At 34.7% G+C, this 24,077-nt stretch overlaps 1 protein-coding gene across 1 annotated transcript in view; it reads right to left on the bottom strand.

The window, feature by feature from the left end:
* dpy (fibrillin-like protein dumpy) overlaps positions 1-24,077 on the bottom strand; it is a 297,194-nt gene that overhangs the window by 142,493 nt on the left and 130,624 nt on the right. Inside the window, exons 21-27 of the mRNA XM_089103158.1 lie at positions 23,242-23,431; positions 20,394-20,742; positions 16,779-17,979; positions 14,074-14,262; positions 9,908-10,120; positions 7,967-8,607; positions 4,877-5,206 (exon numbers count right to left, since the gene is read on the bottom strand). Coding sequence (XP_088959284.1) covers positions 4,877-5,206; positions 7,967-8,607; positions 9,908-10,120; positions 14,074-14,262; positions 16,779-17,979; positions 20,394-20,742; positions 23,242-23,431 — 3,113 coding nt within the window. The remainder of the gene's footprint in view (positions 1-4,876; positions 5,207-7,966; positions 8,608-9,907; positions 10,121-14,073; positions 14,263-16,778; positions 17,980-20,393; positions 20,743-23,241; positions 23,432-24,077) is intronic.

Below are 24,077 nucleotides of genomic sequence, written 5' to 3'. Positions count from 1 at the left end.
AGAGAAAATAAAAATAATAAAAATAATGACGTATGAAACTAAGAGAGGAAAGGGAATAATAAATGAAAAATAGAATAAAAAAGTCGATAAATCGAGAACTTTGTGAGCTAATAGTAAAATATGAAGACGAAGAACAAGTAAATATTTCTACAAGGACCTCCGCCAAGTTATCTTCAGTGCTTTTAAAAATAATTAAAATAAATATAATTTTCACTTCAAAAATTTACTTTTAAGCAAGATAGACAAGTGTTTTTATTAGTTCCGCAAAGTAATAACCAGTTTTGCATTAAATCATAGAATTTTAGTCAGGACTATCTTTGCAGAATATAGAGAAAGACTAAAAAAAAGGGGATGACTCGTATTTTTAAATAGATGTTAGCTTAGATTACTCATAATATATCAAATTCGTTTAAGACTCATTGTACCACTCATTTAGGCTTAGGCTAGTTATCATCAACCCACGAAAAATTATCAGCGAAGAATGAATTCAAGAATTTAGTGACATAGGCAGAAAAAAAAGTCGTATGGGACTCAAGTGGCTGGATTAGACCAACAAAATCAGAAAATGACTATGAAAGGCTATATTTTGTGTTAATTTGAGTACGGGGAATGCTGTTTTTGAATTTTTGTGTGTGTTTTAGTGTTTAAAGCTCTCGGTTTTTTCTTGTCTCCCTCATCACCCTCGGGCCTTTGACCCTCACATAAGGCCTTCAGAGAATGCAAAAATAATTTTGCCGCTCCCTAATTTTTTTTCTGTTTAACCACAGGGGGTTGAAGGCTGCTTTTTTAAAAATCCGTCAAATCACGCAAATTTACTGTATCTGTATCTATGTTACAGAAAGTAAAGTGGTCCAGAGAAGCACAAATTTACTCCATAGAAATTTGTTCCCCGTGAAGAGGAAATTTGCTCCCCGTGAAGAAGAAATTTGCTCCCCGTGAAAGGGAAATTTGCTCCACATGAAGGGAACATTCACTCCTGTCATAGGAATTTGGGGACTAAAAATGATTTAAAACTATGCATTCGCCTCATTGCCCATTGCCCATTGCCTCATTGGCCCAAAATATTCTCAGAGCATGGATATCCCCTGCACATTGTTCTACTTCGTATAAAATTGTGAGAATGACACAAAGAATAAGACCAAATGTCAATACCCGCACAAACAGCTTGGAATTCTTTTTTTTTTCGTATATACCACAGTTCATATAATTACCCAGTAAGCTTATCGCAGATCATTTCTGGTCTTCGTTCTCGGTGCGAACAAAAAGCTCCTCCCACTTATTTCTGCATTAGCGGGAATGCGGGTTAGTCTGTTTCCGATTGTTTCCAACAAAGTGCATTATTCGTAATAGCGAGTTTCCACTTGTTTCCGATTAGATCACAGTCTGACTTGTCTACCCGTGAAAAGATCTGACTTCGCTTATGTTTATATCTGCAAAAACGTTCTCCGGAGCACTCGCACCCCGGTCCGGGTTTTTATAATGGGTGAGATAGAGAATGATCATACTGGATAATTATATGAACTGTGGTATATACCTAGAAAAGGACCTATAGATAAGGAAACATGCAAAGAAAAACATTCTTACTTCATAATATGCAGAATAATTATAGTTAACACACTTTGCATGCAGCTAAGCTTTATCTTCACTTATTTCAGTGGTTTTCCACTTTTTCTAATATAATTATCATTTTCTCAATAGCCTTTCTCCAGTTTTGAATCATCAAACAGTTCGTGGTAACGAACTGTAAGTAAGGAGCGACCCGGCTCAATCGTAACCGAAACTCTAAAAAACGGGATTTTGATACCAATAGATACATCAAAAGAATCAGATTTTAATTCTGATTTCAAATATATAAGTTTCATTAAGTTTAATCTAACCCATCAAAAGTTACGTGCCTGAGAAAATTTGGCGGATTTTCAAAAAAAAGGGGAAAGACACCCTAAAAATCATAGAACCTTAATGAAAATCACACCATTATATTCAGCGTATCAGAGAACCCTACTGTAGAGGTTTCAAGCTTCTATCTACAAGAATGTGGAATTTTCCATTTTTTGCCAGAAGAAAGATCACGGATGGGTGTTTATTTGTGTGTTTGTTTGTTTGTTTTGTTTTTTTTTGTTTTTTTTTCCCCAGGGGTGATCGTATCGACCCAGTGGTACTAGAATACCATGGGAGGGCTCATTTGAACGCAAATTAAAAGTTCTAGTGCCCTTTTTAAGTGACCAAAAAAAAATGGAGGGCAACTAGGCCCCCTCCCACGCTCATTTTTTTCACAAAGTCACCCGATCAAAATTTTGAGATAGCCATTTTGTTCAGCATGGTCGAAAATATAATAAATATGTCTTTTAGGATAACTTGATCTCCCAAAGTCCCGAGGGGGTGGGCTGAAAGTTATGATATTTACTTTATTTTAACATTTAGTTTTGGTTTTTGGTATGTTTACTGACTTTTTCTGTGGTGTTTTTTTGTGGTAGGGGGGGGACGGAGCGGGTGGGGGGCTATATGGAAGGATCTTTCCATGAAGGAAGTTTTCATGGGGGAAGGGACATTGCTATGTAGGGGGCGCCGGATTTCCCAGCATTATTAAAGAAAAAGATCAGGAATTAAATAAAAAAAAACAAGTTTTTCAACTGATCAAATGATTGTGATTAAGAGGTCATTTTTTAAGAACTGGAAAAAATTCGAACATAGTTTAAAGAGCAGGGTATTGACTAGGGGGCGAACCCTCTAATATACGTGTTAAAAATTAATGAATATAGAAGTTCGTTACGTAAGTTAATTCTAAGTTACGTATATTTATTACTAATAAAAACGTTCGTAAATAAAATTAAACAAGTTTCGAGAAAGCCCTTTAACCAAATATAATATGCAAATTTTGTTTTAATTATTCAAGTACGGTGAGCCAAAATCAAAACCTGCATTAATTCAAAGACGTTCAAAAATTAAATAAATAAAAAAACAAGTTTTTTTAACTGAAAGTAAGGAACGACGTTAAAACTTAAAACGAACGGAAATTATTCCGTATATGAAGGGGCTGTCCCCTCCTCAACGCCTCGCTCTTTACGCTAAAGTTTGACTTTCTCACAACTCTATTTTTTTAAACAATAAAAAAACTTTAGCGTAAAGAGCGAGGCGTTGAGGAGGGGACAGCCCCTTCATATACGGAATAATTTCTGTTCGTTTTAAGTTTTAACGTCGTTCCTTACTTTCAGTTAAAAAAAACTTGTTTTTTTTATTTAATCCCTGAAAGAGAGGACCCTTTACAAAATTTGTTTGTAGAGGACGCGAAACTGATTACAGCGGCCTCCATACGAAATTTATGAAAAAAATCTATTGACTGAAGACTATTCTTTAGAAAAAAAGTATAGATAGCGTTTTGTCTCAGAAAAACGGCAAGAATATTGAGTTGACAAGGCCATTTTTAGCAGACTTTTCAAAATTAAACAAATATTATTTTGAGAAGTTTATAAATTTCTTAGAAAAAGTGAAAAACCACTGAAATAAGTGGAGATAAAGCTTAGCTGCATGCAATATTGGTAAACTATTCTGCATATTATGAACTAAGAATTGTTTTCTTAACATGTTTCCTTATCTATAGGTCCTTCTCTAGGCATATACCTTTTTATTAATTCCTTTTTTGCTAATGCTGGAAGTAGAGTCTTTGACTCTACTTACGTAGAGTCTACGTAATGTTTGAAGTAGAGTAATTTGATAAAATGCATGAAAAGGTAAGTTATGGGTGAGTATGGGTAGTAAGGTAAGTTATTATACATGAAAAGTTAAAAATGCATGAAAAGGTAATTTACAAGTTATGGAAAAATAAGGGCGAAATTACAGGGACAAATTTAAAATTCCTGCCATTAGCATATCAACCGAAACGGAACGTCGGGCCCCAGCCAAACTTGGTCAGAAGTATTGTTTGGCAACTTTGTTTTGCTTTCTGACGTGTGGATGCAATCCATAGACAATTCTTACCTCAAAGGGGGCATTTGCAGATTGCGAAGTGATTTTCGACTATGCACTCAGCCCCTTTGCTACAAATGCTCTCAGAGCATAGAATTCTGCTGGATATTATTCCATCTTTTCTAAACATTTTGGAATAATTCTACTTTTGTTTGAGAGAAAATTTAGGTTTCCTCACAAGTTACCATGTGAGTCATATTTTTATTCTTCAAATTTCTTCAAATAAAAAATTTTTAAAGCAATCTTCAAACAGTTATTCATTTGAACAATTTCAAATCTATAACAAAATCCATTATAGAGATGACGATTTTTTTTTCTTTTTTTTTAGGCAATACCTAAAATTAAAATTTTAAAACAAGAGATAAATTAATATAAAAAACATCGGTTGTTACTAGCTCAAAAAAAGATGAATTTGAAAAATCGGTTGAAAAATCCTGATATATAAATACAAAGAATGTATAAGAAGATAATAATAAATAGGCTAATTCATCCAAATTAAACGATTGCACAAATTAATAAAAAAAAATGACAAAACGAGAGAAAATCTCTCTGAAAAGGTAATAAATAGGAAAAGCGACGAACAGGGAAATGGTTGTTTTCTTAGAAGAGGCTTCAATAATTTGTTTGTTATGAGATGGACTTTTTTTGAATCAACAGGGAGGCTGACTAATGAGGTTATAGCAATTTAAAAAGAATATATAAAAGGTAAAACATAAGAGAAATATGGGAAATTGTGGGGGTAAATTCCGAATTTTTGACATTAGTCTGTTTATCGGAAATGATCGTTGAATCCCAGTCAAACTTGGTCAGAAGTAATAATTAGTATCTTAGTCTCGTTTTTTAGTGTGTGGATGCCAATCGAGCCTTAGCGGAGGGGAAAAAACTCAGCTTTACTCCATAAAAATTTTCTTACCTCAAAGGGGCATTTGCAGACTGCAGAATGATTTTCAACCATGCACTCAGCCCCTTTGCCACAAGTATTTTCAGAGCACGGATTTTTGCACAATCCTTTGGTACAGACTGCAGTTGAAGGACAGTCCCCATTATTCCTGCAGGAAAAACTGTCTCTACACCCAGTTACGTAAGGGTCACCAACGAGACCTTCTGGGCATACGCATTGGTAGGAGCCGGGCCTGTTGACGCACTCTGCAGTCGGGTGGCAGGGAGAATTTAGGCACTCATTAGTGTCATTGCATTCGTTGTTTACGAGCTCGAAACCAAGTCGACAAACGCAAGTTGGGAGCTGAAATAAATAAAAACTCAGTGGCAGTAGTTCATTTAGTTTGGTATGCTGCTGAAGGTGTGGCTATTGGTCAGGCTTTAGGAATTAAAATCTATACAAGTTTTTGTTTTATTTTTGCGAAATATTTTTTTTTAATAATATTGGTTAAAAGCTCCCTCAAAAACCTAAAAATTATTGATTTGAAAATACACTTTTTACTGATTGTGAACCGTTCTCTTTTCAGTCGCTTCAGAATTGCAAAATCTAATAAAATTTGTAAATATGAAGGAAAAAATAAGAAGCCAAGTCGTTCATCTGTTATTGCAGTTTCTGAATGAAAAATAATAATTGCGAATTGCAGAATTGCAGCCATTCTTCAAAAAATGACCGATGATGGTCGTCAAAAGGTACCCACCAAAATAAAAACACCAGATGGGCGAAAAAAAAATTTGTTCACTTGTGAATACAAAACAAATTATTATATTATAACTGTTTGAATTATGTGTATTTGCGTCTAGACTTGTTTGAATTTTACAGCTATTGAAATTTCGAAATTAAGCGTCTGAAAACAGTCTAAGTTAGAGCCTAGAATTAAGAATTCTCTACACATGGTGTCTAAGAATTTACTGTTTTATAGAATTGAGAGTTCTCAACACATGGTGTCTGAAATCATAAATCTTTATCTGCATGGTTAGATATCTTCTTATGTAGGCTAAAACTAAGAGCTGACAAGCTAAAATTAGTAAAAATTTTACTACACTTTTACTACAGTTTGACAAGCTAAAACTAGTTTGTAGCCCAGCTAAGGTTGTAGCAAAACAAAGGATTATTACTCAATCATCTTGGTAGATTTCTTTTTCATTGATTCCAACCTGGTTCTTATTTAGTTTTTGTTCTGGCGTTGTGAGGTAAACTTCGAAAGGTTCGATTTTCGTTGGTTTCTTTTTCTTTTCTTTCTTTTTTGTTTAGCACTGAGGACGAGTCGGCGGAGGTCCTTGTCGAAACATTTGCTTATTTCCTTTTCTTCATGTTTCGCCACTGGCTGACAAAATTCTCGTTTTTTCACCTTTTTTTATTTCATTTTTCATTTTTTTTTAACTAATCATTTTTTAATTTAATTTCAAATACAGGAAAAACCGACACAACCTCTTCTTTCAAATAAAGCAAAAAACCAAATATTTCAGACAGGTGACTGTCTTTTCTCTGTGTTAGTGACTGTCCTCTGCAAGGAATATATGTATTCTAAATATATTCTAAAATCCCAGGATCATTGTTATTTGGGTATAAATTTTGTTTAAAAGTAATGAACAAGAGAAAAAAGCTAGGTATTGATATATATATAATATATATATATATATATATATATATATATATATATATATATATATATATATATATATATATATATATATATATATATATATATATATATATATATATATATATATATATATTCTTGAAAACGACATACTAACATTTTCTGGTGTGAAAAACGACCTACATAGGTCACGACTCTGAGAAAATTTGTTTTCCCCTCCCATCGCCCTTGATCTATTTTTCTTAAATCTTCTGTTAACTGAAATTAGACAACCAACAGCCAGAAAAAAAAAATTCAAACCGAAGTTTGACAGTGGGACAGGTGTGAGTGAATCAATTACCACATTACTATTCTTAAACGTTCCGACTTGGGCTAAATTTGTTATATTCCAACCTGTTTGTTGTCAAATTCGTATACAGTCATTGTTTAATTGTTTAATTAAACAATTAACCCCCCTGCAGGTCAATTGAACCTTGCAGTTTGACACATTAAATTGAGCTTAATTGAATTTTGGTCTTGAATCTTTAATTAACTAAACAAAATATAAAATGAATGTCAATATAACTAAATAAAGAAAAATTACACCAAATGTTTTTTTTTTGTTTTTTTTGTCAAATCAGGGTTTGAGTTATTAAATTTTCAAGGGGAGGTGGAAAGCACTGGACACCATTTCAGTGGCGGATCCAGGGGGAGGGGGCGCGCCCCCTCCCCCTAGTGTAGTCTAAAGTAGTGTAATTTACTTAATTAACTCAAGTTGCGTTAATTAAACTTGCTCCAAACGCAAGTTTATCAAGTTTATCAACCTATTTGGCGCCCCCCCCCCCTAAAAAAAATTTCGGATCAACCTATTTTGTCCCCCCCCCCTAAACAAAAGCCTGGAACCACCCCTGCACCGTTTTCATATCTAAAATTCGCTTCACCAAGCGAAGCTCCGTCCCCTGGTACTTACATTAATTTACAAAATTGATATTTAAACATTGCAAATTAGCGTTTAATAATGACAAGGAAACAGATACGAAAACAATGAACAGAATTATTTAGTTACTAGCAATCTGGAAGATGTCGCGGAAGAAATGAGTCCTAGCAAAAGCAGCTAAGTTGTGAAAGTAATTTTCTAAATTACTCTCAGTTGGCTAGTCGTGCTGTTGTCAGGGGCGAATCTCAAGCCTTTTTATTTGGGGGGGGGGAGGGTCAAGAAGGGTTCATATCCGGATAATCAAGGGGTATGGGCTGCATAAAATATATTTTTCCAAATTATTGGGGGGGGGGGCAACTGCACCCCTTGTCCCTCCCCCCAAACAACGCCTCTGGCTGTTGTATTGATTTGTGTATATTCTATTCTTCTTTTCTTCCATATCTTTTACTCCATCAGCTATATTGCTTTGTGCATTACGCCGGGTAATATAACTATACATACATACAAAGTTGAAACCAGCGAAAAAACAATAAAATGGGCTACTTACGTGGTTTACGACATTACAAGCGCCATCCCTACACGGATAGGCATCACAGGGGTTGACACATCTAGAAATACTTGTATCACATGCTCTATTTGGCAGGCAATCCCCATCTTTTTCACATTCAACTGGGTAGCATTCAACATCCGGATTTCCTTTTGACATAGACGGACATGTGCAGATCGCTTCATGATCAAGAACTGTGCAGTAGGCATTGTTGCCACAGCTTTTTGTGCTGCATGGATCTGCACATTTGCTTGACATACAAGCAGAGTTGGGATCACATACAGAGTCAGTATCGCATTCCACGGCACTCAAGCAGCCAGAACCTCCGTATGGATCACCACTTCCTTCTACGCACAAACATTTAAAAGAACCCAATGTGTTTACGCAGCTTGCAGATGGGTGACAAGGCCTGGTTGAGCATTCGTCAACGTCTACGCAAGTGCCATCAGGAGCCATGGTATAGCCATTTAGGCAGACGCATTTACGCCTATGACAATCTTCATTTTTGCCACAGTCAAAGTTGGAACGACATCCAGGTTTGCACATGCCAGATATACAAATGTCCCCTTGAGAACAACTTGCATCATTGTAACAAGCTCGAAGGCACATTCCTTGCAGACAGTGCTCTCCCTCTGAACATTCTGGAATAAAGAAAGAAAAATACTTGAAAGGGGTATCTCTCAAAGGGAATATGGATTCCCTGGTTGAAAATAAGGCAAGGAACATCCTACAAACCACCTTATTATATATATATATATATATATATATATATATATATATATATATATATATATATATATATATATATATATATATATATATATATATATATATATATATATATATGAAAAGGGTTCTCGAAGTGGGCGGGGATTATACATTTCAGGTCCTTGAATAAAACTTATTTGCTCCAGTAAATAAGAAAATATTGTTATAGTAAATAAATAAAACACAAGGCCGTACCCATAGGTGAGGGGGGGGTTAGGGGAATTTGAACCCCCCCCCCCCCGAAATGTTTGTTTGACTCATAAAATGTAACAAAAATGCATATAAACAAATTTTGCATGCGTTTTTTGTGTACCCCCCCCCCCCCCCCCGAATAAAAGTCTTTGAGTAAAACTTCCTCCAAAAAAATATCCTGGGTATGGCCTTGATAAAACAAAAGAGAAACCTGAGCACAGGTCAAAGTAGAAATTTCACCAAAATAAGAAAGCAACAATAAAACAAAATTTAAATTGAGATAGAAATATCACAATGACGTGATAATCGTGCAGCAGAATCAAAAGAACACTAATAGAAATGATTCAGATGAAAACCCTAAAACCTTAAAAAAACATTAAACCTTTTTTTCTTCTTGATCCCTCTTTCAATAGTGAAAGACGGGGAGTTACTTTTAACGCTGACAAAGTTCATCATAAGCAATCGCACTGTCAAAATCATAGATATAAAACAAAAGACGTATACAAAACAAAAGAACAAAAAATAGGTCAAATTTTTTTTTGTCCCTGATCAGTTCGCAATCCACAATCTAAAAGGAACAGAATGAGCGAAACAAATTCCAGAGCAGCAGCCGTCCCCCTCCCCTGCAAAAAAATTGGGCTCATAAAATAGCCAATAAATATTTATTGTTGACAGTGCCGAAGTTCATGATAAACGATTAACATTACCAAAAGCATAGAGCTTATTATTTACCAAATTCTTTGCCGTTTACGTAAACTTGTCCTGGAAATGGACCGAACACTTTTTGTCGCTAATTAGTTTGAAATTTATAGGCGTAAGACTTTGGGCCAGGATGATCCTAATGTTCAAATGAATTCTGGGGAAAGACCCCCTCAAAAAAATTGGGCCAATAAAAGGGCCAATATATTTTTTTCAACCGTGCCAAGTTCATCATAAACAAGTATATTATCAAAAGCACACAACTTATTACTTACTACTTACCAAATTTGTCCTTGCAGGCCGAGATACACTTGCCTCCTTCACATATAAATCCATCTCCACAAGCATTATCCCCTCTACACGAGGATGGCGCTCTAACACATCCCTGTTGGGCAGTGGGGAAGCCTACAAAGCCTTTGGGACATTCACAATCAACAACATGATTTGAAACAGCACAGATGGCATTCTTTCCACATGAATTAAATTGGCAAGGATCTATAAGAAAAGAAAAAATATTTAAGTTTGAAGTACCAAGGAAATTATTACTGTACACAGTCAGGCTCTTTACTCTCTTTATGTCACGGGATTAAAACTTTTAATTCGTACCCTTTCTTCTTTTATTGTCCTTCTTCGTCGAAGTGTACAGCAGGGCGGAGTATTATCTCCAAGTATTTTTAAATTTTGTATTTCTAGTATTCTTGAGAATATTTCTTCTATGTGTTTTGTTGAGTTAACTGAAATTTCCTACCTTGCTTATGCTGGTTATATTCTTCTAATTAGCCTAATTAGTCTAAACTCAGACTATCGCAGATGGTTCTTAAAGTTTCTTATTCTTTTACTAAAATTGGCCTTTCGCTTAACGTTGGTAAATGTGAGTATCTTTCTTTCAACTCTTCATCCCCTCCTAAACCTCTAAATTCTAAAAAAAAAATGTCCATCCCTCATGTAGATTCGATGCGGTGGTTGGATATTAGACTTGCCAAAAATTTTAAAACTTTTCGTGAGCGTGCCGTCCAACAAAGATCCAGATTGGTTACTCTAAAATTGTAGACAATCGAGGCAAATATAACATTATTGCCATTGGGAAGCTTTATTCTACTTTTTCAGATCATTCTGTTCTTTACCTTTCTGGGCAGGAATAAGGATTTTAGTGATATTCAAGTGGCTTATTTCCGTTTCTGTAAATATCTTCTCTATCTGCCTCTTTGGTATGGGATACGAAAAATAATAAATAATTTTTACCTTCCGGATATTACTGAGAAGCTGACTGGTTTGCACGAAAAGCTTTCGGGAACAGCGTAATGGCGTTTTTCGCCTCACCACGGTTTGATCCGTTTAATTAATTATTGTTATTTAATTGTTATTAGTGATTTATGTTTTTTATGTAATGTTATTGCTGATTTTCGTTTTTTAATCATATTTTTTTAAGTATTTAATTCACTATTTATCTTGTGATGTGAGTGAGATGTAAATAAATATTATTATTATTATATTATTATTTTTAAAAATATTTTTCAGTCAACAGGACCATCTTAGGTTTACTTAAAAAACGTGTGAGTTTCTAAAATTTTATTTTGGTTATTCCAAAATTAAGAAGTAAATAGGGCAATACTATAATTTCTGACGGTGATACCACGTTTAACCGTAAAAAAACTAATTAGATCAGATTGACAATACTTTTCGTCCGTAAAAATTTAAGTATTAACAATATGTTGGTTCCCAAAAACAAACTTCAAGTCAAACTTCCCAAAAATTCCGTAAAAATTTTCCGTCAGTAAGAATTTAAGTATTAACAATATGTTGGTTCCCAAAAACAACTACACCTTCAAACAAAAGCTAGACGTTCTTAAGTTGTTTCTTACCACATATTTGTAGCTTCTTTTTTGCTAATTTGTCACCCACATTTCTTTTTTTTATGTTTATGCCCACTGCTACCAGAAACTGCATAACTACATATGTAGATCTTTATCATTTTACTACACCATCTTAAGCTGTTTGGTGCGATATGGTCTATGGTGTTCACGTCCACTGCTACCAGAAACTGTATAGCTACATATGTAGATCTTTATCATTTTACTACACGATCTTAAGCTGTTTGGTGTGATATGGTGTTATTGTGTTTGGTGTTTATGCCCACTGCTACCAGATACTGCATAACTACATATGTAGATCTTTATAATTTTACTACACCATCTTAAGCTGTTTGGTGTGATATGGTGTTATGGTGTTTACGTCCACTGCTACCAGAAACTGCATACCTACATATGTAGATCTTTATCATTTTGCTACACCATCCTAAGCTGTTTGGTGTGATATGATGTTATGGTGTTTGGAGCTTATGCCCACTGCTACCAGAAACTGTATAACTACATATGCAGATCTTTATCATTTTGCTACACCCTCCTAAGCTGTTTGGTGTGATATGATGTTATGGTGTTTGGAGCTTATGCCCACTGCTACCAGAAACTTTATAACTACATATGTAGATCTTTATCGTTTTGCTTCACCATCCTAAGCTGTTTGGTGTGATATGATGTTATGGTGTTTGGAGCTTATGCCCACTGCTACCAGAAACTGCATAACTACAAATGTAGATCATTATCATTTTACTACACCATCTTAAGCTGTTTGCTGTCATATATGTTTAGCTTTTTTACTAATTTTTTTTTATCCATGTTTCTTTTCTTTTTTCTTTTTTTTTCACCCGGTACTACCATAACCAGCAAAACTCATGGAGGTCTTTTTCATTGAAAATTGATTTCCTGATATATTTTTTTTTATTTTTTAAGATGCGAGTTTCCATTTAACCAATTCATTTTGACTATCCTGAATACTTTAAGGAAACTCGACCTTTAAGTTATTCCAGGTAAAATAGGAGTATGAGAAAGCGTATCTGCATTCAGAGGGAGGGTTTTTCTCTCCCCCCTAAGATTGGTCACAAAAACCTTCTAAGAAAAACGGAGGTCTAATTTGTAAAGGTGGAATAAAAAAAATGATAAAGAAAGGAGTATTAAAAGTAGGATAAAGATAAAGTTTCAAAGAGAATTGAGAAGTATTGAAAGTAGGATAATGATAATGTTTTAATCAGGATTGAGCAGCCAAAGGGGAAATGAAAGATGAGTAATAAGGGTAAAGGAAATGAAGTGGGAAGAAAATGAAAGATTCTACCAATTGGTATTTATTTGTAAATGTGGATTATTTAATTTCTTTCTTTCTTTCTTTATTTAATTTTTTTTTTTTTTTTTTTATATTCTTATTTTGGGAAACAGGGGTAACAGTAAATTATATACCGGGGAAAATAGAGGTTGACGAAAAATGTAATGGAAAGTGTAACTCAAGCTCACGATGGAAGGAGGATCCCAAGGGGAAAGGGCAATTTTTGATACCAGATGAACCTAAATTGTATAAGAAAATTTAAGCGCGGCACAGCTGTATTTTTATACTGCGGTATATTTAAAAAGACTTGGTCTTTCTGTAATATTAATAAATTAAATTTTTTGAAGAAGTTATTTTTATTAAGAAAAGAGTAGGTGACATTAAATAAATTGCGAGATATTTTTAAAGAAAATTTGAAGGTCACCGAGAGCAGAGGAGGTGGGATTAATTAATTTAAAAAAAAAAATGGCGTTTTTTTTTAGCCCCTTTCCCCTTAGGGAAGATCCCTTGACGCTCTCCCCTTCGTACGATAATTCATGTGTGCATACCTGAGCAAGAACAACTTTCAGAAAAATATTTTGCTCTGGAGTAGCACTAACAGTAGCACTCACATCCCAACTACTTCTCAACATTGGCATACAGACATAATCTAATTTATACAAATCAAAACTTCAGCAAAAATAATTCGAACCCAAAAAATGAAATTTTAAACAAATAAAATGAATCGAAAATGTTAAAACGACAAAAAACATAAAAAAAAGCATAGTTTTGCTTACCTTCACATTTATTATTAATGCAGGACCGTTTAGTTTTGCTTGCCTCCACATTTATTATTAATTCAGGACCGTATAGTTTTGCTTTCCTTCACATTTATTATTAATGCAGGACCGTTTAGTTTTGCTTACCTTCACTTTTATTATTAATGCAGGACCGTTTAGTTTTGCTTTCCTTCACTTTTATTATTAATTCATGACCGTGTAGTTTTGCTTACCTTCACATTTATTATTAATGCAGGACCGTTTAGTTTTGCTTACCTTCACATTTATTATTAATTCATGACAGTTTAGTTTTGCTTACCTTCACATTTATTATTAATGCAGGACCGTTTAGTTTTGCTTACCTTCACTTTTATTATTAATACAGGACCGTTTAGTTTTGCTTACCTTCACATTTATTATTAATGCAGGACCGTTTAGTTTTGCTTACCTTCACATTTATTATTAATGCATGACCGTTTAGTATTGCTTACCTTCACATTTATTATTAATGCAGGACCGTTTAGTTTTGCTTACCTTCACATTTATTATTAATGCAGGACCGTTTAGTTGGACAGTCAGAATCTGTTCTACAGCCAGGTGCACAAATACCATCAATACATGCTTGCCCAGTGGCACATTGACTACTGCCACGACAAGGCGTGCTGCACAATCCATTGAAACAGGTTTCACCAACTGCACAATCAGTTTTCACTTGGCAAGACACTGAAAACAAAATAGGGGTGTAAATGATATTCAGGATTGATTTATCATTGTTCAGCAGAAACCAAATACATATTAAATTGAAAAACTGTATCTCGAGCAGAAAAAGGAGAGTATCAAAATTATTAATATTTACCAAGACTATCGATCCACCGATACAATGCAGCTAAACATCGACATGTTTGGCATCGTGTCGAGTTGTCGAGCAACACCATCGAAGTAGGGATAGGCGCTAAGTTGTTGGTGAAGTATTACTGAATAAAAATGAATTTAATTTGTTAAGACGGTTGGAGGACAAAATTATGTCATTGTGTTGAGTATTAGAGGCTATAGCCGTCAGGGGTGTAGAGGTCTTTTTCTCAATACCTTTTTTTATCTTGCCATTTAAGTTCGATTAAATATTAAAGGAAGAAGCGCCAAAAAATGATTATTCAGCTTATAGACTACCACTCAAAGAGTATGGGTAACTTATAAGAGTGGGAACTGGCACTATTGTCGACAAAAAACTATCAACGTCATCTAGCCTTTGGCGACACTCTATATTTTTTTCATTGTTTAACAAGTATAATTGATTTTTTTTTGTTAGTGTAATTGGTAAAATTAAGGTAGTAATAAGTGTCTGATCACAGTTCTTGACTTTTTGTCGACACTAGTGCCAGTTTCCCCTCTCAGAAGTTCCAAATTTTTTTTGGTACTACTAGTAGCAATTCACTGTAGGGCCAACCCGCCTGAGGTCAACACAACTGTGCACACTCCTCTTCCACCCCAATCTATTCAAAGCTGCATTATTTACCCTCTCCCGTGAAGTTCCAATCCCGCTACCCTGTTTGAGGACGACCTGCTTTGCGTTTGTCCCCAGATGGATGGCCAAGAAACACAATCTTTGGCATCCTGTCACTCAACCCCCCACAAAACTCAAATTCTATTGAACTTAACCCCATTAAACCTTACCCAACCTTATCCAAAAATGTGGCAGAGCCATCTCAGCCTTTCTTTCAAAACTACTTTTCTTACAAAGTGAGATAAAACTACATTTTCACTACAGCTTTTTGTTCAATATTGTCAAACGCCAGTCAAACAAGTACTTAGAACTATCCTTTGACAATTTTATACAAAACACAAACACCTCAGCTTTTCGAAGCACCCACGTTTCACACCCACACTTGACCCAATGTCATTACCGTGACTTCCAATGTTCGAATCTCAGCTCGCAGACTTCCTCTTCTTCAAAAAATTTCTTTTTAATTGCATGACATAAATATTTGTGACAAACAGCATTTATTGCACAGCATTTATTGCCGCACAGGGTAATGGCGAAAAACAAAATAATAGCAATAACTAATGAATAAATGAAAATCTTATCCAATAATTAGAGTTACACAAGGGCTGACCATTAATACCCCACAAATTTTAAGGGCTTTCATACTCACCCAAACGAATCTTTCTTTGCAGATTCCAGAGGGGCGTAGGATCATAAAATTCAATTCCAATCACACGCATTAACAACTCTATAGCACAATTTTGTGTTTGTTACTTCTTAAAGTCTACGATATTTCACATCACAATCACACTCACAAATGCAATTGAACACACTCATTCATCAACAACCAGAGCACGAATACCTGCCTTTTTTTCCAATATTTCCAATATTTTTTTTCATATTTTTTCAACTTTTCATATTTTTTCTCCTAGAGAAAAACAATCAAGCTAAATTCAAAAGTCCCCAAACGTAAAGCCCCCAAACGCAAAGCCCCCAAAGACAAAGCCCTCAAACGCAAGCCTCCCTTTTTAAACACAGGTTTTAAAATATGTGTGAATTATCTCACGTTTAAAAAGTTTATTAATCAAATACTTTTTTAGATAGGCAAATACCATTTATTCTAACCATTTTTTTTAGAATTTGGGAGTATTTATAAAATTTATGATTCCAAGGATTTAAAATTTTAAAATTCAGGGTTTGAAATTTGGTAAAATATCTATCTAATTGCAAACTTATTTTCGTAATTTCACAATTACTGGTTAGTCGGATCTGGAAAAGATTTCATTTCAGTAAAAATTGAGAAGTTTCCACAAAAGACAGTTTCTTTTAAAACGTGGTTTAAATTTTGGTGACTAAGGGCCATGGTTTACTCTTTACTAGGTTGCAGCTACTGCTGCAACCAGAAGTAGCTGCAGCTACTGCTAGGTATGTAGGTATGTAGGGAAGTCAAGTCAGCAGAAAAACTCATTTAGCAGTCTAGTTTCATGAAATTTTCAGGTTTTTGGCACAAATTCTAGAAAATTCTTAGCTTTAAGAAGGTTTCAGGCCACCACCACCCTCACCCCCTCCTAATCTGAGTTCCAGCTGTATGTCTATGTTTGTGGTATATAGGGTACTAAAAAGGTATACCGCGTATGTTTTATATTGTTCCGATGTGTTATGAAGCATTAAAAAAAGGGTTGTATTATCCTATACATCTTCTCCCCATTAAAACCTCGTCCCGAAATCTTTTGTATTCTAGACAACTGAGGACACTCACCTTTACAAGCACCATCGAGGCATGCTCCACTTTCACAGTCTCCATCACTATCGCAGCCCACTCCTTCACGGGAACAGCCACCGCCACCCGTTGTGAACCCGGTATCGCAAGTACACACAGGTTCACTGTTAAACATTTCACAGATGGCGTTGGGACCACAAAATCCAATGCAGGGATTAATACATTGACCGTTTCTACAAACGTAGTCTGGTGGGCAGTCTTTACTACCCCCAGGACATGTTTCGTTAGCTCTGCAACCAGTTTGAAATGGGTCACCAATATAACTTAAAGGACAGACACAATCGTAATCATTCTCTTTAGTGGCACAAAGGGCAGTTGGGTGGCAAGGGTTGGAAAGGCATGGGTCGACTTTGTCACATGCGATTTCGGGGTGGGGATTTGGCTCATACCCAGCGGGACATGTGCACATAGGCATATGCTTATCTGCAATACAGACAGAGTTCGTACCACATGCACCGATACAAACATCGATGCATTTAAAGTTTAGCTTATCGCAAGAATGAGTACCAGGACAATCGCTATTGGATATACATTCAACCTGTCTGCAGCCATCACTGTTAGGGTTTCCTGTCAGTTTTCCAGAAGGGCATTGGCAGTTGCCTGCGTGATTTTTCGCAACGCAAACAGCACCAGGTCCACACTTTGTTAAGCTACACGCCAATACACAGCGACGTACTCCGTCCTTTTCTCGACACGCCTCCCATTCTTTACATTCAGCATCGGATCGACATTGCTCAGCAGGTGTTGCTCTGCAACCATTTCTATCATTTGGATTGCCAGAATACCCAGCTTTACATTTGCAAGAGCCACGATGTTTTACAACAACACATTCGGAATTTTGAGGGCAGTTATAATCAGCACACACTGGCTTACACCTCCGGACACCAAGAGCATCTGGGACACACTTCTGATCATCATCGCAATCACCATCATAATAGCAGTCGGGAACCACCGGCTTTTGACACGTTGAAGTTGCTGTGTTGCGGACGTAGCCAAGTTGACAGTCGCAAAGAGGTGTATCATCTTGAACACGGCAAACTTCATTAGCTCCACAGGCAATTGTGGCACATGGATCGATGCAGCTATGAACGCCATCTAGATTTGATCGACATACAGCAGAGCCAGGACAGTCGTTATCATGAGAGCATCTATCCTCGGGGATCGAATCATGGCATCCGGCCTAGAAATAATTTCAGTTAAACACACATCTTAATAAGATAATTTCAGTCTATATATCATCACTGTTACCCCTAAAGGTCATACCTGACATTTACAAACTTCTGAAATAATTACGAAAAACAGTTTGCTTAGCTGTATTCAAAGGGGTCATCAGCAGGGCAATGTATGTTCAATCAGACTTGTAATATACTTCAAACCATATTTAATTTATTTTTATTTTCAAAACACTTTTTTGTTTAAAATTGTTATTTTTCTTCTTCTTATTCATAATATTCAACCCATCGAACTCAGTCAGGCGTCAGATTCAGATTCAGTCAGTTATGGAAATTTAATTAATTTAATTGATTTAATTGATGGAAATTTAAACGACTAGCACCACTGAAAGCGTAGCATGATTAGCACCGTAGGGGTACAGTGTGTGGTGTTTAGTTTATGGTGTATGTGTGTTAAGTATGTACGGTGTGTGTGTGTTTGGTGTATGGTTTGTGGTGTTTGCCAGTTTGGAATGGGATTGGAGTTTGTGGCTGGTGGTGTGTGCCAGTGTGTGGGTCTTAAGGCTAAATTTAAAAAAAAAAGAAGCTAAAAACTAAAAAAAAAGCCAAAGGGGCATAAATAGCCTAAAGCTAAAAAATACATAAATAGGTTTAAAAAAGCTAAAAAGTTAAATTTTAAAGAAAAAAAAAACTAGAACATCAATTCAAGTTTAACTTTCCCTTTACTTCATTTTCCCTCTACATATAAGAGCCAGAAAAATTATATTACAGCCACGACCTGGGACAAAAAATAAAAAGTTAAGAACTACTTCCGCAGTCCCAGTTGTTTTTAAAACTATATCTAACATTTTTTGTTAGCTGGGCGGTAAAAAAAAATGCTGACCAACAAAAAATATGACCAACGATTCACCGAACCATGATTCTCTACGAAATTTAAAAATCGGGCCGTCAATTTAAACAAATATTCCAACAGTATTTCAAACGTTATTTTTTTAAAAATGAGATCAAGGCCGTACCCAGGGGGAGGGGTGTAAGGGGGTACGACCCCCCCCCCCTCTCTAAATGTATTTTCCGATTCGTAAAAACGTAACAAAATGCAATTTAAAAAATACCCCACCCCCCCCCCCCCCAAAAAAAAAAATGCTGGATACGGCCCGTGTTCAGAAGTTTAATTAAAAGTTCTACCCTGTTTCCTTTAAATTTTCATTTCATTTAATTATAAATGAAAAAGTATGGTTGTCTAAAAGTATGGTTATATTCATGCATTTTACTTATAGTGTGTAACATATATTATACTATATAATTATAATTATATATAATTATATATAATTATATATGATATATAATTATAAATAATTATATAATTATATAGATACTTCTTTCTTTTTAATTTAACAGAGTAAACAATCACTTTCTGGACTGACTTTCTTATTTTTTTAAAATGATAGTTGAATATTGTGAATGACACTTTAAGAGATTTTCAGGAATCGATAATTACTAATCCTTTGTAGTTCTCAACTACTTATTCTTAGCACCAGAGAAAATTTGTCTGGAAAGCCATTACTTACCCTAATTATTACCTGAAATCTAAGAATTAATGATGAAAAAGAAAATTTCTTTAAGGTCGTTTTCAAAATGGACTAAAAAGTAAAAAAAATTCTCGAGAATTTGTGAATGCAAGTAAAAACGAGAGGCGTAAAACGGATGGATTAAGCTTTGCATAACATAGATATGAAATTGATCCAAGTTATAAATGCATAAATTAAAAGAGTCGGAGATCATGAGAACGAGGTAAGATGTAAGACCCAATCTGTTTTGCCCGCCTTGCTTGCATTTATACTCATAAATTTTCGGGAAAAATACTTTATACTTTTGAGTTCATTTTGAAAACGATTTTTTATTTTAAGAATGTTTCATATTTATTGTTTTCCACTTTTAGTTTTTTGTTAATACTAAAAAGTCTTTAATAAGGCAAGAATTTGTCTTATCTAAGATTCGAACCTAAGATACCACGACAATAGGTAAATGTTCTTTCCGCTGCATTATCAAGTGAATAAGCGTTTGTTTTATACTTTTTGCTGTGCCCAGTTCCCCACTAATATGGCTTTATTTATACAAGAGGGTAAATTTTGACGTTGCATAATGTTGATGTCATCGGAAGTGCACATACTTATAAAATTTGGAAGTAATTGAGTATTCGGAAATGGTCAGAAAATGGCCAGAAATGGTCAGAAATGGTCCCTTTTCCAAAAAATTATTTGGAAAAGGGAAAATACAAGTTTGTAAGTTGAGGAAATACAAGTTTTAAAAAAAGAAAAGAAAAGAAGAAAAACTGTCAATAGTCGAAATATCAAATTCACAATTTTAACATTAAAACGCCAAAAATTAGCTAAAAATCAGCTAAACGCCTAAAAAATCCTACCTTTACGTCATTTGGATCTCCAAAGAGGCCACCGTTACATAAGCACACAGCCTCATGGTTTTCAGCCACGCAAAAGGTGTTTGGTCCACACTGAACACTCTCACAAGCCGGGGAACATTTTCGTGCGTCTCCTTTTGCAGTCCCAGGTAGGCAAACGTCCGATGTAGGGCAGTCGAGGTCAGTTTGACACGTCAGAGGGGAAATGGGAACTTTACATCCAACGGTAGGGTCATTTGGTGAGCCGGCAAGTCCATTAGGGCATTTGCAAATACCTCCTGAACAAACAGCATTTGGGCCACACTCAACAGCGTCACACAGGTTTTTGCATCGATTGTTTTTGCACACCATCCTGAATTGATAAGAAAGTAATTACCGAGTACATATTATAATTTTTACAAATAAAAAACTATATTGTTGCTTTGGAGGAAAATAACCACTAGTTATTTTTACATAATTATAAAAAGATAAAGATATATTATAAATTTTTATATAGATAAGTTATATTTATCAAACAGTTCGTCGTAACGAAGTGCAAGTAAGGAGCGATACGGCTCAATAGTAACCGAATCTCTAGGAAACACAGTTTTGAGATACATCAAAGAATGGAATTTTGAAGATCATTCAAAATATGTGAAACTCATGAAGTTTAATGTTACCCATCAAAAGTTACGAGCCTGAGAAAATCAATTAAAGCTATAAAAATAATTAGTGTTGTTTTAGAAATCTATATCCTCTTAAGCTTCAGTAGCGCTTAAATCCAATGGTTTCATGAGACGTAACAGCCAAATGAGTGAGGACAAAAATTTTAGCACCTATTTTGAATGAGCGGCAATTATGTGGAAAAAGAATAGTAGAGACCAAAGAGTTTAGGGCTGGACACACGTAACTTTTTTCGGTACCGATTTGACCTTGAAAAAATTTCTAGTTTCCGGTGCCGATGTACAAAAACGACACCGTATTTCATCGTGATCGTCAAAAAAGAGAAATCCTCTATGGGTTGCTTCAAAAAAGAGAAATCCTCTATGGGTTCTCTTCAGCAGGAAAAATCAAAAGAACTAAATAATAATTATAATAATTAAATATTTAATAATAAATGAACTTCATAATTTAATAACCTAATGGCAACTTGATTTTAATTCGAAAATCAACGGTTTTAAAATTTAATGAAAATTTTCTAATGAAATGAAAATTTAATAGAATAAAAATTTTAATAATAAAAAGAATTTGATAATAATGATGAAAGAACAAAATATTAAGTTGAAATCAATTATGCAACTATTGATAACCTGTAGTTAACTAATGGTGTCGATGATATTTTGTTTTGAAAGTCTTGCGCGAAGGGCACTGTTTTTGTACTGCTATCGTTTGCCCACTGAGCTGCTGACTTCAGTAACCAAAAAAGCTACGAGTGGGAACTGACTTTGAGCCCTTATTGGTAAATTATAAGAGTGGAGCTGACATCAGTGTCAACGTAATAAAAATATCAACGCCAATTAACGTTTGGTGACACTTGGCATTATTCATCAGTCTAACAATAAGAACAGTTAATTTAAATAGTTTAATTAATAAAATTAGGGTGGCAATAAGTATCTGATTCTCTGTTCCTCACAGAAAAATGGTTATAGAGCTAGAAAAAGACTAAGTGTCGTCAAACGGTAGATGCCGTTGTAGTTTTTTTGTCGACCCTAGCTTTTCGATATTTTCATTTTTTCAGGTCACATGGGGGCGGGCAAAATCAGCCACACCATCTAAACAGCCACATGGGCGCAGGCAAATATATGAGCCGATGCTTTGGCCGAATGGTGAATATGTGAAAAGGGAGATCGAGACAATAATATATTAACCCGTTCACCTCAAAAAAATAATAGGGCTTTTTTAATATAGCCCCTTTTACTTCGCTATAGTTTTTTCAAAATTCTTTTCAGGTGTTTGTTTTTTCTTTTTTTCTGCCTTTTTGTCTTTACATGTGGCTTTTTCTCATCTTTTTATGTCGTTTTCCTGTATGTTTTAGCTGTATATTCCAGTTTCTGTTTTTTTTTCTTGATAAAGGGTTTCAGATGTGACTTTAAAATATCCATATTTTTTTGCTTACTTTAGACACTAGCTTGAATAAAATTTTACCCGTTGTTTCCATGTTTTAGTGAATAGCAATGTTAATGTTAATTATTATTAATGTTAATAATTGTTAATAATTGTTAATAAAAATATATAATGTTAATAATTATTAATTATTAGCAATGTTAATTATTAGTGAAAAATTAAGCGATGTTACTCGTAAATAATGGTGTTTTATTTACTTTTTTACAAAAATAACAAGCTTTTGAAACATCTGTAATTAAAATTTAAAAAAATTAAATATTTGTAATACAATCAAATACCTCTTTGATATTTTAGTTACCACCTAGCTTCACATGTTATACACCGATTTTGGTACGGTACAAATATAAAGTAAAAGATCCTCAAGACAATATATTCAGCTTTCAAATTCTGTCATTTTGCAATGAGACTTTTTTATATGAATTTTGAAATTTTAAATTTATGCTTCTCTCGAAGAGGAGTTCTTAAAATTAGCGATATAAATTTATATGACAACATTGGCAAAAGACGTGATTGTGAAAACTCTTCCGGTCTGAAAATCCCTCCAGTAATTTTCTTTTCATTGAGACATTGCCACTTATATGTCATAATTTGTATAATGTTTGGACGGCAGTTTTCACTCATTGACCTTTCTTGCACAATTGATTTTTTTTTAAATATGATTTGTGAAATGCTTTTTATAGTTTCATATTTTTTTTTTTTCAACGGTTCTTTTCCAACTTTAATAACAACATTAAAAAAATATATTTACCCGGCGGCGCAAGGGGTAGACTCATCACACGGGCAATCATCCCCCTCGCAGAGCAGCGCCTCCGCAGGAGGCATACACATCATAAATGGGTTCCCAGTTGTTCCTTCTCTGCAGCGACAATCGAAACTGCCAATGGTATTAATACAGACGGCGTTCATGCCACATACATCTCCAAGACACTCGTTGACGTCTGTAAATGAAAATTTTATATATAACCAGTTTTCTATTGATATTTGGTTATGAGAAAAGCGTGCACAATTTCTAGGCAACCCTACAGAATGGTTTAGAAAGCACAATTTCTAAAAGCACAATTTATTGGGCTTTTAGAAAATTTTTAGAAACAAAATTTCTAGAAAGCACAAAAGAAAATTTTCTAGAAAGTTTTTAGAAACACAATTTCTAGAAAGCACAATTTAGAAAGCACAATTTCTAGGTAACTCTACAGAGCGGTTTACGAATATATTCATGGCATGTGGCAGGGTGTTTGCACCTGCTAAAACAGTGAAAACATAGTTAAAACGTCTCATTTATCAAAAGAATAAAAAATCAAAACTAAAATAAACAGATACATTAAAATTCCAAGATGGGGGTTTGACAGGGACAGCCATTTCCCTATTTAAAAAATTGGTAAAAATCGTCACCGAAGAGTAGGATTCAGTTAGATCAGGGTCAAGTTGTGTTCTAAAGAATGTTCCTGTAAAAAACTTGTTAAAAGATTTTAAACAGGAGTTTCATTCTTGCGTCTTCCTCCTCCTTCCAGGCATATATGTCTTTTTTAGAATTCAATGTTTGATAAAAGGAAAAACTATATTAAAAATAACTATTAAACCAAGATG

Source organism: Artemia sp. Qi Xiang Cuo, chromosome 17, assembly GCF_049724085.1.
Source record: "Artemia sp. Qi Xiang Cuo chromosome 17, ASM4972408v1, whole genome shotgun sequence".
In the NCBI taxonomy this organism is placed as follows: Eukaryota; Metazoa; Arthropoda; class Branchiopoda; order Anostraca; family Artemiidae; genus Artemia; species Artemia sp. Qi Xiang Cuo.
This window is presented reverse-complemented; position numbering and strand designations above follow the sequence as displayed.